The sequence below is a fragment of the Microcebus murinus genome, chromosome 2 (genome assembly GCF_040939455.1).
Source record: "Microcebus murinus isolate Inina chromosome 2, M.murinus_Inina_mat1.0, whole genome shotgun sequence".
In the NCBI taxonomy this organism is placed as follows: domain Eukaryota; kingdom Metazoa; phylum Chordata; class Mammalia; order Primates; family Cheirogaleidae; genus Microcebus; species Microcebus murinus.
The window spans coordinates 47,691,658-47,708,877 of NC_134105.1; the positions used below are offsets into that span (position 1 = coordinate 47,691,658).

The 17,220-nt window shown below is 40.0% G+C and overlaps 1 protein-coding gene across 7 annotated transcripts in view; it reads left to right on the plus strand.

Annotated features, from left to right (window-relative positions):
• Positions 1 to 17,220, plus strand: part of NFIA (nuclear factor I A) — a 554,190-nt gene that overhangs the window by 474,383 nt on the left and 62,587 nt on the right. For all 7 annotated transcript variants that reach the window (XM_075998837.1, XM_075998844.1, XM_075998842.1 and 4 more), the window contains exon 7: positions 1,668 to 1,796. In XM_075998837.1, coding sequence (XP_075854952.1) covers positions 1,668 to 1,796 — 129 coding nt within the window. The remainder of the gene's footprint in view (positions 1 to 1,667; positions 1,797 to 17,220) is intronic.

The window sequence follows — 17,220 nt, forward strand, 5'->3', positions numbered from 1 at the left end:
ACTATGCAAATGTGCTTAACCAATTTGCAATTTGTTTCTTTCTTTGGAGTCAAAACTTCAAGTTTTGCTATGTCCAAGCATCTGTTAGTAAAGCCACAGATAAAACTAAGAACTGTACAAGTAGTTTAAATACCTTTTCAGACTTTTGGTACGTTCCAGACCTTTTGATAGATGTCTTAAACATAGAGGGAGGCAAAGCAGACATGGTCTCTGTCCTTATAGAATCTGCAGTCACACTTGAAAAGTCATGTTGTAGAATCACGTTAAGGGAATCTGCAATCAGAAATAACAAGGATGTACTTAGATATAGGCCAAACTAACTAAATTTCTGGACATATCTATACCATGGTACCTAGCAATTATTCAGTAACAGCTACATGCTAATATCATTATTTTTGTTACTTATTTTTCCATTTCACCCAAATAATTCTCTAGTCATAGGCAGAACACAACACAAGTAGACATGTTTAAGTAAAATGGAATTTGTATCTTTTGGGAAATTCTTTTGAGAATTTTGTTTCTTTGCAGACCAATTTTATGCTACAAACTTAAGAGAGCCCAAAGTTGTCATCTTATGTGGAGACTAGGAGTCATTCCCTTTATTTTTATGTTTCAATTTTCATTGTTTTAATTGGCACCCTACCAAACTGATAGATGCCTCCAGTTGTGTATGTCACCATGGTTGCTGAGAACATTATAAATCCAGTAATTAAAAGGGATTATTTTCCCATTATTTTCTTCACAAAGTATTTCCTATGCTGGAAATGTTGTGAAAACCTTAGACTATATAATAAAAATACTATTTTTAAAAACAAGCTTTTATTGCATTTTCTTAACATAAAAGTAATGTATGTTCATCACAGACAAGTAAGCAAAAGACAAGTAAGCAAAAAGAAGGCAATGCAAATCACCCCAGTCCAACACACAGAGAAGAACTACTGTTACAGTTTATGCAATTTCCTTCCAGTTCTTTCTTTGTGCATAGAAATGCCTTTTTAAATGATGTCAGAGTAAACATCCCATTTTATAATTTATTTTTTTTAGTTAACATTATATTATGAATATCTTTCCATGTCATTACTCTTTTACAGTATTTACAGTGTTTGCATTGGTTGTGCCATGAGTATTTAACCAGTCACCAATTGTTGGGCATTTAAGATTTTTTTACTTTTAGTTTTTCTTTTATTCTATTTTAAGTAATTCATTGAATGAACAACTGAGCTGCCATTGTTGAGGGTGTTTTTGTGTTAAGTTAACTAAAGAATGTAAAATGTGGAAAAAATACTTTGGTGCTGCAGTAAGGTAACTGGCAAGATGAAGTGATTGCATGTGAGGTCTTCATGTGTGCGTAAGTGGCCTTCTTTTTAAGGGTCCCAGAGGTCACAGTCACACACAACACTGGAAAAGTTCAGCGCTGTGTTATTAGAAAAGATTCAGTAACCCCAAATGGTCTGTGATTTAGTAGAATAAATTGAAATCAATTATAGACCAACTTATCAGGGGACCATACTGTCCCTTTTTTGTTCCTGTGACAAATGCAAAGCAATTCAAAACAAATTTTCCATTCACAGGTGGATTTTTTAAAAAAAATTCTTGAAGTATTTTAGGTTGCACAAGCCACTGTTCCATGAATTAAAGTTTGTTTATCCACCGATCCTTCTTGCCAGGAATGCCATCTCCAACCACACTGAAGAAGTCGGAGAAGTCTGGTTTCAGCAGCCCCTCCCCTTCGCAGACCTCCTCCCTGGGAACGGCATTCACACAGCATCACCGACCTGTCATCACAGGACCCAGAGGTGAGCTTCTCCACAGGGACCCTTGGTTGTGCTTATATCCCGGCCTTCGGACCAGAGTAGCAAAATGAGAGACAAGGAGGACTCCCCCAGAATGCTCCTAAGGGCAATGAGTGTTCCAATTTCTTATCTTTGGCAACAGCCTTGGGATTTTAGAGACCAAAGAGATTTGACATCAAATCTTTGGTTCTTTCCTAAGGCAAAAGGGCATTAAACCAAAATATTTTTTGCCAGTGAGATTTTTGCAAGGAAGTGGCAAGTAACGTGAATTAAATCAAATCTGTTTCTACAAGTTAGGTGAGAGGGTGTGTGTGTGTGCGTGTGTGTGCACATGTGCATGTGTTAGCTGAGTTTGTTTCCATGTGGTCAGTTACCTGTTTTTAAGTAATAGCTTTTTTTCATTCTCTCATCCCTGCTAATTCTCTTTCCATGAAACCTGATTTCAATATGCAGCAGTTTGTGTCGAGGTTGTTTGCATCAGGGTGTTAATGAGCAGTCTTCATTCACTCCTTTTAAAGTGGTAGATACTTTGTCTGGTTTTCATTGCAAAGTTTTCTTTATTTTTGCCTCCTATGCTTTTAAGTTTATTATTAAAATGTGCCCACAGAAATATGATTTGTATTTCACATTAAAGTCAAGCTTTAAACCTCAAGAGAATGTCAGCAAATCACTTAACTTGATCTTATTGCAAGATGAAAATATTTATTATTTTGTTTATGAAACTCCCACAGTAGGCGTATGAATAATTGTAACCACGTTTGCTTTCTTCTGTCAGATTTCTGTTTAGGTAGGTCTGTGATCTACCAGCTGGTATCATAAAACATCCTAGAAAGTTATGGTCCCTTGTCTGCTTTGACATATGCCTGGGGAAACTGATATTTCTTGCATCAATCTCAGTGTTAGTCCCACAAATCTGAATCCCTTTATAAATATACTCTGTGTGCATCTCGGGGAATATGGCAGGTAAGAGGGCCATCCAGTGCACACATGGAAGTCACATTGACGAAGATAAGCATTCTGACTATGATGTGAAGCAATTTCTATATCCACAATCATGAAAACTTACTTGCTTCATCCTTAAACATCTTGTGATCATTGGTAGAACTTTCTCAAGATCCTTTATTGCTTCATCTTTATGTGTGGTATAATCAGAGAGGCTTTCTCTCTAGATAGATAGATAGATAGATAGATAGATAGATAGATAGATAGATAGATGGATTTTTTAATTCAATAACCTGCATCTGAATTGGATTATAAGCTCCCAAAATTAGTCTTATTAAGTACTATTATGATATCGTCTTCATAGTTAATGTTCATTGAGCATCTCAACTGTAGTGAGGAAGCAGAGATATGAAGCCCTTTTAGTCAGAATATTTATGGTCTCAGGGAGATAAGGCATGTGTCGTCTCTCATCTTTTTATGGCCAGGTTAACATATTCTAAATGCTAAATGAATGTTAACAGAAAAAGTTTCTACAGGAGCTCAGAGAGGAGACTATGGAGGTTCATTCATTCATTAGCCAAGGATTTGCCAAGTGCCTGTGTAAACACTGGGGCCAGTGGTTCCTGTCCTCCCAGAGCGTACACTCAGTGCAGGAGAAAGACGCACAAGGAAATAATTAATTGGAAGATGATGTGGAATGTGCTATTACTTATCACTTTGTATCAAATAAAGAAAATTCAACATGTAAGTAATGTTGAAGTCCAATCTTAAAAGATGCTTATACAGATGCAGAGCATTCCAACAAAGGAAGAGTCATGGTGTAGTGAGTTATTGTGTTAAGAATTGAGAAGGACAGTATGCTAGCAATCAGCAGAGCTGGGTAAGCTGCCTCTTTGCCTTTCCCCTTACCCTCTGGGGTTTTAATGTCCTCATTAGAATGGGTACAATATTACCGTTGAATGAAGCTTTCTTCTCAGTCTTATATTCTTCTATAGGTACTACAATAAAAAAATCTGTGAGGACTCGTGAAGAGCATAAATAATATGCGTATATTATCATTTAGTCAATAAATAGTGGGAGTGCCTTGCCTTTAAATCGCAGTTCTAGAAAGTATTATAACTAGCACTTACTCATGGGTACATGATTGGGAGCTGCTTCATGCTAGACGACTAAGCACATTTGCTAAAATGGTCCATGCTGGCTCGAACCAGAATGGACCTCCTTAGCCCACAGCACAATCGGTTTTGATCTCCTATTCATAGTGATAAAGTTGTATATGAGGGAAAGAGAAAGATGCCTAGTGTGAGAATTGTGGAATACCAAAGATTCTTTGTTTTCACCAGAATTCAAGATGGTTCCCAGCATCCTCGGTTCTCCTTTCTGGAAAGTCTGCTCAGGTACCCATTCTTATTGCACCCACCCCCCTTGGTGGTCTGGTGAAGGGAATTGGAGTAGTTGTGATGAAACTCTGCAGTTGCATCTTTGTGGTAAGAATCATAGAGTGGAGACAGGCTAACATAAGACTTTTTTTTTTTCTTTTGTGGCTAAGATACTTTTAAAAGGTTGGAATTCAGCCTCTCATTATTTAAGAAGTATTTGCTACAGGTACTGTATTCCCTTTCATTCTTCTCTGAACTAGTTGGAAAGCTAGTGCTTGGAATGATATCACATTTGGGTCTAAAACTTGAGGTTTTAAGACAGTGAGGCCACACTTGAGGAAGGACAGTGGAATGGGGGGAGTCAGCATGGCATAGATGTGACGTGTGCACATTAAAGAGAATGCAACCTCTGGTGCTTCTTTTATTGCATAGAGTTGTCACATCCCCAAATGGGAAATCATTAGAAAATCAAACTTTAAAAGTGCTTTGAAGAAGAGAAATGTGTCCTTTATCAGGTCTTTAGGAGATGGGGTGGGGCTCAGGGGAGGCCATTTACTGTTCTCTTGCTCAGAGTCCCACAGCATGTTCACCTCTGGTTAGGACCAGGTTACACGGCTTCTGCCGCCTTCCCTAACATTTCTCATGGGAATGCCTCAACTAGACAAGCAGCAGTCAGTAAGCAATAATTGTATAACACATCTTAGTGCTCAGGACAGAGGGGATATTTTAACAGAGTTATAGCAAAGCAAGGTAACCTCACTAAAAAAAACAAGGACCCTATTTCTGACTGCAAACATAAGCTATATTTGGAAATTTAGTGGCCAAATTTTACAAAGAAAACTTTTCTCGAAAGATTGCAAAGCAAAGGCAAAAAAAAAAAAACAGGGCCTTAGAGTGAGACAGCATAGCATGGCAGGTGTCTTTGTCTGTTTATGCTGTTAGAATAAAATACCATAGACTGGGTGGCTTATAAATAACAGAAACTTATTGCTCATGGTTCTAGAGGTTGGGTAGTCCAAGATCAAGGTTCTGGCAGATTCCGTGTCTGGCGAGGGTCATAGAAGGCTGTCTTCTTGCTGTGTCCTCACATGGCAGAAGGGCCAAGGGAGCTCTCTGGGGTCTCTTTTATAAAGGCACTAATCCCATTCATGAAGGGTCTACCCTCATGCCCTAATCACCTGGCAAAGGCCCCACTACCCAATACCATCACGTAGGGGGTTAGGATTTCAGCATACGGATTTAGGGAGAATACAAACATTTAGTCTGTAGTAGTGTAAAAACACAAAAGCTCAGGGGGTCAGATGGACCCATGTTTGAATTCATTGTCCTCCACTTGGTATGTTACTTTACCTCTCCGAACTGTAGGTTTCTCATCTCTAAATTGGATGTCATAATCTCTGTGTTGAAAGAATTATAAGTATTAAACAAGGAACAAATGAAATCGTGTATTTGTACTTATTCATACAGTGCCTGGAAACATAGTGATCTATTTTCATCCAGGCTTTGAAAATCCCATACTGTCCCTACTGCCCTCAACTATGAACATTTTGCCCATCCCCAAGACCAGCTCAAGTACCACTTTTGACATGAAACTTCCCCAGCTCCACCCAGCTTGCCATCACCTCACACTCCTTAAACTCCTGCAGCCTTTCGTGCCTGCACAGCCACTCCACCAACTGTGTCTGGCTTTGTTAATGAACGTACATGTTTCATTGCCCTCCTAGAGTGAAACTTCCAAAAGGAAATATCTGTAACTTATATATTTCACTATCTTCATTGTGTCTCCCACAGTGGGTTTTATGCTCAAATATCGGTTGAATGAATGAAAGTAGTCAAGTAGCATATAAATGCAACACAAAGACATTCGTCCCCTCCCTGACCCTGGTAGGTTCTTACTGCTTGGGAAGAGCCCAGGGTGAGAAATGTATGGGAGCTTATGCAGTACTTCTTTATAAGGAATGGCAAAGATAGGAAAGAGCCATGGCCTTTCATGCAAAGAAAACTTGTACAAGATTATCTAAGGAAAGATTCGATATTAAAAGCTATGATTTTTCTTAGTTTGTGCTGTTCTCACCACTTCCGTGTTTACATTGTAATGATAGAGACATGTGGTTTCTTAAAATGAATCCCCTCTGTAGCACTGGCTCTCTTTGTGGCTTTGATAAATCACTTAACCTTGTGGCCTCAGTTTGGCCATCTGTACCATGGGGATACTATTTTGCCACCTGTTTCTCTATGTGGTTAAAAGTAGGTAAAGAGGTTGAACTATTTTGGAATATCCTGCAGGTGGGAGAAGATATTAAATTTCAGTAAAGGCATTTGTACATCATTATATATTATTATAATTACTGTGCACTTTAAGCTGAGAGATTGGGCTTTCAAAGACTTTTTTTTTTACCACTACTTAAAATTGTAACCATAATAAAGCATTTAATTATGATAATTTATCATATGCACGACGACTGGGGAAAAAAAAGACATTTGTTCTCCCCTTTGCCTTTTTAGGTTTTGTAAGTTTGCCTGCTGGTCTAAAGCTGTGGTCTCCAACCCCTGGGCTGCGGACCAGTATCAGTCCGTGGCCTGTTAGGAACCAGGCTACACAGCAGGAGGCAAGCAGTGGGCGAGCGAGCAAAGCTTCATCTGTATTTACAGCTGCTCCCCATTGCTCACTTGTCCCTGGTGCCAGAAAGGGTGGGGACCACTGATAAAGGGTCTGACTCTGTTTTGTTGTTTTTGTTTTGTTTTTGGACAGCGTCTTGCTCTGTCTTCTGGGCTAGAGCGCAGTGGCATGATCAATCTCAAACTCCTGGGAGCCTCCCCTGTAGCTGGGACTACAGGCATGTGTCATCACACCCAGCAAATTGTGTTCTTTTTTTTGGAGAGACAGGGTCTCACTGTATTACCCAGGCTGGTTTCAAAGTCCTATTCAAAATCCTGGCCCCAAGTGATCCCTCTGCCTTGGCCTCTCAAAGGGTCAGGTTTGCAGGTGTGAGCCACAGCACCTGGCCTAAATAAAGGGTCTAACTCTTTTTGAGAATTACTTGGAGTAATCGACAGTGATATTTTACAGTTTCTTGAAAGTTTAAGTCTTCTGGAAACTTATCTTTCTGCTGGAAGTCTTTGCTATTTTCAAAAGCAAGAAGATAATAATACTTATTTAAATACTCTGCACTAAGTAAAGCAACTCTGCTCTAGAGATTTAGAAAGAAGGAGGAGCCTGCACTATACACACTGGGAGGCGGAGTTGAAAGAATTATGATCTGGGAATCTTCTGGTCTAATGCGTTCCCTGTGTCAACAAAGAATGTGTTTGGCTGGAAAAAAAAAAAAAAACAGAAAATCTGACTGAACAGTGACTTAAGAAAATTAGGAGTTGTCTATTTCTCATATAAAAGCAAGTTTGTGATTCAAACTGTGGTGGTACCACAGTGCCATCAAAGTTTGAAATTTCTTCTCTGAGCCATGCTTCAGTGGGTGGTTTTTATCTTCATGCTGGGTCACAGTGTGGGCATCACACTCCTGCCTTGCATCTGCGTGCCAAGCAGAAAGAAAGAAAAGGGTTGGGGGGTAGGGGGCAGGAAGTACCTGCTAGCACATTCTGCCACCCTTTATAGAATCTTGTACAGCATGGTCAGAACAATGTCACATGATCACCTCTAGCTGCAAGGGAGGCTGGAAACACTAAAGTTTTGGCTGAGCATATTGCCACTCTATATAAAGTTAGTGTTTCATAGAGGGTAAAAAGGAGAGATATATGCTGGTCAGCAGTTAGCAACATATTCCACATTATTTTTACAGATAAGGAATAAAAGCTGGCCAGAACCAAAACTAGAAATCAGGTCTCCAGCTCAGTGCCTTTTACACCATACTGGTAGTTTCTACCTTTTTTCTTCCCCATATGGAGGGAAAAAAACTGCATTTATTTAAACAATTAGTTGTTTTCACATTTTTTATTAGTCAATTACTAATAAAATATGCATAAGATACACTAAAACAATAGCCATATAAACCAAAGATTTATTATGTAGCTTTCAAAGAATCATTGCAGTTTCTATTTGGAGAGGCAGTCAGAAATATAACACAGCCACTTAGATCTTTTGATCGTCATGACACAACCCATGTTATCACACTGAGTTTTTTTAATAGTACCCATAAACAAATCACTTAGCCTTTTTTTATTAGCCCATGAATCCTTGCTACTGGTAAATGCAGGGTTTCTGTTGGGAGTTAAGTCACTTCAAAAACACTTTTCGAGGTCTGTTTGGTTTTTTTCAATATTGAAATGAGCTTGCAGATTCTCATCACCATCTGGGGACCCATTAACTGTTTCCACAAATATTTATCAAGCACTTAGACAAGATGCTCTGCTAGTTTGCTGAATATAGTGAACAAGAGAAGTGTGCATTCTGTCCTCAGAGGGCTTACCTCCTGGTACATGAGAAGAAAACTGGCAGTTGTGTTACTTTGCTAGGAGAAGTGCGGGGAGGTATGGGAGACAAGGGGAAGGGCGTCCTGATGGAGAACTGCGTGGTGTTTGGCCCTGCACCCCATTCTCAAACAGTTTGCCTTCTCGCTGTAAGCATGCAAAACACAGCAACAGCAAACAAGTCATGCGATTAGATCACTAACTAGCGAGGAATTGACATACAAAATGCTAACATGAGGTTAACCCCCACTTCTTTATAAGTCAAGGATAAAGAAACTCCCCATAGGGAGTCTAGGAATAAAATTGCCCTGATTCTGAAAATATGCATAAGATACACTAAAACAATAGCCATATAAACCAAAGATTTATTATGCAGCTTTCAAAGAATCATTGCAGTTTGGAGAGGCAGTCAGAAGTTTATATGCTCTATAAACCTCTCTAAGTCCATGATCCTCCTGGCCCAACAGGGATCCTGCTCTTAGTGATGAAACATCTGAGGGTCTGAAGTCAACAATATCTCCCAGTTCAGCCAAGAAAAATATACTGCAGAGAAATATGAGAATTAAGATCACCTTTCAGGAAGTTGGGGTCACCAAGAAAGGTTGGAGAAGTGTGGATTCATAATACACGTAGACGATAATAGAAGAGCAGGGAAAAGAGGCAAAGTACGGAGGCTGCAGTTATCCCTAGATGGCAGGGCCCATTAGGGCAGGAATCACATCTTTATTACTCATCTCTGAATCCCTCAGCCTCATGCCTGGCCTAAGGAAAGCACTCAATAAATATTTGTTGAAGAAATGAATGAATGCATGGATTTGATTGAAGGCAAACAGAAAGTTTGGGAATAATATGTAATAATAATATAACAAGTGCATGTATTTGGCAGCATGTTGGAAGGTATACAGCATGTTTAAGTGCTCAAGATATATTTGTTTGGTTTTAACTAAGGGCTTCTACCTTGATAGGCATTAAGAGAAATCAGCTCAAAATTATAGAATATTTTATGTGGCATTAAAATATTTCTGTCCCATCTAAGGGCCCTCCAGAAGGAATATCCATCGCTGATGCTTCACTCTTAGCATAACCACATCACCCCGCCCCCCACCTATGCCCCTTGGCATAGGCCCTCAAGTGCTAGGTTTGTTCAGCTTTCTCCTAGCGTATCTGCAAACTTCTTTGCCTCTTAGGAAAGCTTTTAACTTAGTCATAGAACATGCTGGTGCTCAACTGAATCTAATTTGTCTCTCCTGGTTTAGTGCAATTGAATCATCTCAGGAAAATGAGAAGCAATTAAGTACCTGTTGCTAACAAGGCACTGAAATAATCTGCCAGCAGAGGCAAGGTGTTTATTTATTATTGGAGTGTGTCATCTGAGCAAACATTACGTTGTCATTCTCCAAGAAGAATTGCCACAATTGATTTTCAAACGCAGGCATCATAGACCTTACAAGTACCACCTTTGAGGAGCATGGAACAGAGAAGAAACAGGGGGGCTTGTGAGCGTCTGTCAAGGTTAGCTCAAGTGCCAGTGCCCAGCCTAATGGGAAACGTTGTCGAAGGGATTTGAAGTAGCTAGACAGTAAAGAGGAAAAGCAGCTTTTTAGCAAAGGCTCTTTAAGTCCCAGTTCAGGAAATTATTAAATTCATTAGCCAGATACTTACAACCAGCTATTACTGCCCAGCCAAAGGAAAACAGAGAGCCAGCAAATGTTTTAAAACTACAACTAAACAAAAGTCAGGAAGCGTGTAATTAAAACTGTACCTTTATTGTATTGTAAAGGGTTTCACTGTGACATGGAAAATATTTAAAGGAGAAGGCTGTTTAGCTAATTTGTCTGCAAGTGAACTGCCTAGTGGAGAACTATCCTAAATTAACTGTAAGGCCACCCACCGAGCCAACCTCATAAAGGGCCATGGCTGCTCAGCTTGGTTTTGTGTAACGTTCAATAATTACTAGATAAATGCATAACTAAAAGCTCTATTACACTAATAATTTGTACTGTGATAGATGTGTGGGGCACCCTGCTGGGTTAATTTGTCATCCCCGCAGCAAACTTCTAAAGAGAAGCTCTTCCGCAGTGGAATCATGTTAATATGTTGTCCCAAGGAGGACAGGTTAGAGCAGTGAGACCACTTGGCTCCTTAATCTCTTAAACAGGCAAAAGGCCCCCAGGGTGAGTGCTGAAGAGAATAGGGTGATTAACCGAGTGGACCTAGATTTCAGCTCATCTTGACAAAGAGAGCTACTTTCCCTTGTAATTCGCTGCCCCTTTCTCGCAATCTCACTTTCAATCACACACAGGCCCACAGGCCCCCCTGATGTGTGCACACGCACGCACATGCACACACACACACACATCATAGACCAGCATATCCATCCACAGTGAATGCATTGGTTCCGAGCAAGATTTCTTAGAAATCCCTTCATGGATAGGACTTCCGGGTATCATACGCTTGGACTGTAACTCGCATATAATCAGATAAGTTCCTAGTAGTTCTTTCCTTCTGGTTTAGCTTAATCTAATGTTGATTCCATGTTGAGACTCATTATTTATTTTCCTTTTCTCAGCATAGAATAAAAAATTCAAGATTAAACTAGTATCTCCTCTTTATGTGGAATGGTTTCTTCTGTCTCACACACACATACACACACACACACATACACACACACACAATTACTGTTTTAAATATGAAGCTCACATTTAAGCTTCAGTGCAAGGTTTTCAACCTTCCTATTGACAGAATCATAAATCATGTTAAGTTAAGTGAATTACTGTAGCATGGAACTGTAGCTTTAACAATGTTTATGTAGTATCAGCTTATCATGCATGTAGGAAAAGGGGGGCGAGTGCTAATACTCAAAATGGGAATGTGTGGTCCTATTAATGTGTTTGCAATATCACTGAGAGTCACACATCCTGGGCCGCATCCTTTGTGTTGTTGAAACTAGCACATTCAATCACCTATGTGTATGAAATGTTTTTTAAACTTTATGTTTTTGCAATAAATTTACATTTGCCATTTCTTCCTGTAAAATGGTGGCTGCTTTTTCCCCCTGATAATTCCTTTCTTTTTTTTAAGACAAAGGCTCGCTATGTTGCCCAGGGTGGTCTCAAACTCCTGGCCTCAAGCAGTCCTCCCGCCTCAGCTTCCTGAATAGCTGAAATTACAGGCACAAGCCGCCACACCCAGCACAAGTCCTTTTTCTTATACACATGTAAACACACGTGAAGATCATCCAAGTTGCCAGGTTCTGCTATAATATAAGGGCCCTATGAATGAAAATTTCTGAAAGAAAATAAACCGTTTGCCCTCTGGAAAATAAATGGGAGCAGCAGAGTTCTGTGAAATAGCGCGAGCTTTGGAGTCAGCCAGGATAGAATTCAAATCCCGACGACCAGCCGCAGGGATCTGTGTCAGCTTGTGCAAGTCACTCATCCCCTGCTGATCTTGGTTTTTCCATCTGTCCCAAACTAGAAAGTGTTAATGGAAGGGGAAGTGAGGTGACATATATAAAGGGCTTGGTATGCAGTAAGTATCCACTGAGTGTCCATTGTCTCTCAGACTCCACTGTCCCTGTATCGTTATTTGCTTTCTTTTGTCTGTGGTTCTCTTGCGATGATCCTCACTGCTTTCTCTCCTCTCTCTCCATCCCGGTTCTCTCTTTCTACCTGCTCTTGTTGGTGTAGAAGGAAGAATGTGTTTCTCCTCTCGGGGAGGAGCCACATACGTCTAGAAGAGATGTGGTCTCAGGAAAGCCAGCAAACCCAGTTACCCCATCCCAGCGCTCTTGTATGGCTGCAAGAACAGGGGACCTCCCCAGTGAAGCAAGTGGTCCCTCTCCCGTGATGGGTAGCCGTTTAGTCAGGCTCACTATGACCTGCCTTCCTTCAGGCATGGCTCTTGCTAAAGGCATAAGCACCTTTGTTACTTACAAGAGTCTGTTGTCTGTAAGAGTCAATTCAGCAGATAATCTTGGGCACTTGTTATCTGCCACGCAAGGGGCTAGGCCCTAATGAACAAGCTAGGCAAGCCAGTCCTGCCCTTCCAATCTAGCAGACCAGACGGACATGAAACAAATGATTACTTCAGATTAATGAGAGGGGAATTAAAGAAGACTGAGGGATACTATAGCACAAGTATTTGAAGTATTTGTGGGGATTTGAATTTACTTATGCCACGTTGTGTGGATCCTGCTGTTGGCATTGCAATATGAATTTTTAAAACTTTGGTATCCCTGAGGGATATCTCTAGATCTTCCTGAATCCCCAAATTCCTGAGTATGATAATAAGAGTCACCGAATTGTTGCATACCAGGTAATGAACAGGAGATAGGTTAGCACAGACTCTTTCAAGCAAAAGATTCTTATAAGTTCAAAAAATGCAACCAAATTGCTGGACCACCTCTCCACTCCCCCAAAGGAAGACAACAATTGAGTTTATGTAACTGAGGAGTCTAGGGATGTGGGATTCAGGTAGAGATGGATCCAGGTGTTTGGGTACTACCTTCAGAATTCTCTTCCCCTACCTCTGGTTCTCTCTCTCTTTCTCTCTCTGTGTCTCAGCTCTGCTGTCCTCTTTGTGAGTTTCATTCTTAGGCTAAATCTCATATTGTGGCACAGATGGTGCGAGCAGCTCCAGGCTTAATTCCCACCAATTTAATAATCCCAAGGGGGCGGGGGGAAGCATCTTTTTTACAATAGATCTAGCAAAGGGCCTACTCCTGGATGCTTATGACTGTGATTGTCCTGGTTTGGGTCATTTGCTCACTTTTAAAACAATCCTCATGTTTAAAAGATAATAGGGTGCCTCCTTGGTGTAGTCTGGGTTGCATGCCCACCCGTGGAGCCAGGGGGCAGGGTTAAACCCACCCTAACCATGCAGACTGAGGCTGAGGGAAAGAGAGTTCCCCAAAGAAACATTAGAGCTCTGTTTCCAGGCGAAAAGGTGAAAGACTGCTGGGCAGGCAAAAATAATAGCCACCCGCTGCAGGAGACGGCAGCAAAGCTGTCCTGAGCACTGGGCAGCGGGCTCAGCTTACTCACTAGCTGTGACTGGTTCCTGCTGTTAGTGCTTGCAGAGCACAAGTAAAACCCAGGCCTCAGAAAATAACTATTAGCTCATGCCACGGACCTCCAGGGTAACTTGAAAACGGTTCGACCCTTGATTCTCAATTATCTGGTGTGGCCTCATTGCATTGCATGATCCTGATTACTTAACATATATCTGAATTCATTCTAAAAACAATCCTAAGAATATAAATAATCCAGAGTCTAGCATACAAAAAGTATGATTTCCATTTTTCAGGAGAGGAAACTAAGGAACAGAGCTGGGAGATACCCACACTGGGGGTGAAACTTGGTCCCCTCACTTCAAACACCAGACTGATTCTTCTCATGCTGCTGCATCTTGGTAGATTTCTACCATTGGTAGATTTCACCCTTGAAGATTCTTTGAATTCAGGAGGATATTTTCAAAGTAGTCTGTGCTTTAATAGTCATGTTGTTCAGAAATAGGGGCTTAAACGTCAATATAAACCTGACAATTTGGTGAAGGGAAATGCTTCAAAACAACCTATAGCTTTATGTTTGTTGTGAGATTTCGGTTGTTTATTTTCTTGTTTTTTGCCCTTTTTTTTTTTAATGTAGAGAAAGACTTGAAAACGGCATAGATCTCAGCACTTGATCATTCTCCAAGAGGCTATATAATAGCATCTGCATGGATTTTATTTTTGAAGTTCTCTTTTGCAGGACTGGAGTTTGTAATTCCATTTCACTTCCAACAGATCGTTAGAGGATTCCCTTTCCATTTTCTGTTAACCTCTGTGATCGTCTAATCTATGGTACTTGGTTTTTTCCTCAAATAATTTTTTTGATTTTTCTTTCTTCATCTCATCTCATGGTATCGCTTGCATGTTACGTAAAAGTTTACATTCCCTTCATGGAACTGGATTCTTGTCAACTTTACCCATTAATCACTCTTCATATTTCTAATAATCACAGCTGTTATGTGGTGTTTGAACGCATTTCACATTGGCCCTCATGGCAGCTTAGGCAATTAGTGCATGAGTACGGTCAATTTAAAGAGACACAGTCAGGACAAAGTTTGGGCTCTATCTCACAGAGCTTGAACTATTAAATAGCATACTCAAGGTTCTTAAAACTGTATATATTACAGTCTTCCCAAAGCCAAGGTGTCTTAAATACTGAGTCTAGATAGCCCTTATAACTTAATATCTCATAAACATTTTAGAAATAATTTCTTTTAAAAGGCACATGCTCCCTGGTTTCAGATTTTTAGATTTTAATTTTAATTATCATGGATTAATTGTACTGAATTATTTGTAAATGTAATTCCAGAGACTGACTTTCTTATGTCCTCTAGAATTTAAAGCTAGATGTACTTCAGAGATTATTTGGTTCAAATTCCTTATTTTGAGATGAGAGATCTAGGGAAGAGAGAAGTTGCCCATAATTATAATCTGTCAGGTAGTGGCAGAAACTAAACTGAAACCCAGGTCCCTTTATCTAATTAGAAAAATTTTCTTTAAAAGTACCCTAGATCCTGTGAAAAACTTTTTTTTTTTTAATAGTAAGTAGTCAACACGTATTAGATCTCTGATAAGCAAACGCCCAATAACTAACATGGTGGGCCTTTCAAAGGAAACGATGGAGATTTCCATCGTATCCGTGTTTGGGGAGGACACTCTCAGAATCTGGTTGGGTCAGATGTGTGCCTGCGTGGCAGGGGTCTCCATAGTCAAGAGGGAGATCAGTGTGGACCCTCAGAATGAATACTCAAGGATTGTAGGTCCAAGTGAAAAATAGTGTTTAGAAGTATATGGCCCCGTCGTTCTAAGCTTCTAGTTTAAATCTCACAGTCTAAGATGTAAGCAAAGGTAAGGATTGAAAGAATACTTTTGAGGCCTTTAAAGAACCTTTATCTTTACATATGTATCTATGACTATTAGCTCTAGGCCGTTTCTACTGCTGTTGTTGCTTTTGCTTTGCATTTTGTTGTTTGTGGAATTATTTTCTAGACACTCATGTCCTATCTGCACTGATAGCATATATATAAAAAACACAGTTGTGTCAATATTTACGCACTTATTTGTCCAAGAGACAGGCAGGCAACAGGTACCTCTTACTCTACCACTCCTTTCCCCCAGTGTATTCTAGAATCAAGACAGGTCCTAGCATACAGGAGCAAATTGCAATTTACTCATTGCCCATCCCCATTCTTACTTCTAATAATACCGTAGCACCAAGTAAGGAAGCTATTTATCCGTCACTTAACTCTGTGGTCAGAAACTATGCCATGTGCCTTATATACATTGTCTCATTTAACCTTCACAACAAATCTCTGAGGTATTTATTATTAGCCCTATGATGCAGATGGCAAAACCAAGTCATGGAGAAGCTCAGAAACTTGAAGCATAGATGGTCAGTGATAGAGCTTAGAATTTAAACTCACATCTATCTGACTCCAAAACCCACGGTCCTTATATTATACCACATTACTTTTCTGACTCATATATTTAATGGAGAATAACATACACACACTGATGTGCTCAACTAGCACAAACCAAGGCATGTTAAATAATGGTGAAGAGGAACAATCAAAGGGCTTACAGGGGAGAGTTAGTGGGGGCATCAGAGGCAATCGGATTGGTTTGGAAAGCTTCAGAAAGCTGAAGCTTCAGCAAAAAGGCTGATGGGGAGCAGGACACGGTTTGGTAGAGAAGAGGCAGAAGGAGCGGTGATTGGTGCCTGATTCATGGAACACTGCAGGTGTTTGGAGAGTGAACAGGAATTATGTGGGTCTACAGCAAGAACTGGACAACTATGACCTGCATGTCAAATCCTGTCTTCTACCTGTTTTTGAAAATAAAGTTGTATTGGAACACAGCCACACTCATTTGTTTATGTAATGTCTATGAGTGCTCCTGCACCATAGCAAGAGTTGAGAAATTGCAACAGAGATCCCACAGCCATCAAATTTTAAACTATTTAATATCTGGTCTTTACAGAAAATATTTGCCGACCCCTGGCTTAACCAGGGCCTTTGAGCAACAAAGATCTTTACATAGCTGAAATGGACTTAGATAAACATTTGAAAAGACCTTGGCCTCTCTTTTTTTGTGGGGACGCAGGGGTCTGTTTTTCCAAAAGACATTGGAATTTGATCTCCAGGCAAAAGATCCCCTTAATTTGAATGCAATAGAATATATCAGCTGTCTTGGAAACCTGCTGTGGCAGAAAGTTATTTCATCTGGTAGCAGTAATATAAAAGCATGCGTGTTTTGTAGGCCATCATGCAATCTCATATATTTCTCTCAGTTGACGTCCTCGGGTCCTTTCACATGTATCTCCGTGATGTTGAAGATACATACTAAATTGTTTGGAAAACCTTGCCTCACATCAAGTCAAAAGCTTTGTTATTTAGAAAAGACTCCACCTCCTAAAAGTTTGACAACTGTTGCCAATTCCTCTTTCCTTGTGTCTCTGTTAAAATAAATCAACCCCAAACTTCTTGGCTTTCATAAATGGCAGGCCTGATTCATGCATGATTTATAAATTAAAGCTGCGGACCATTAAGATAGATTTCTCAGCTTTAGGTAGGCTGTAATGGTGTTATATAATGTGGTTTTGAATTTCTAAAGAAGCAAAATACGTAGTAGT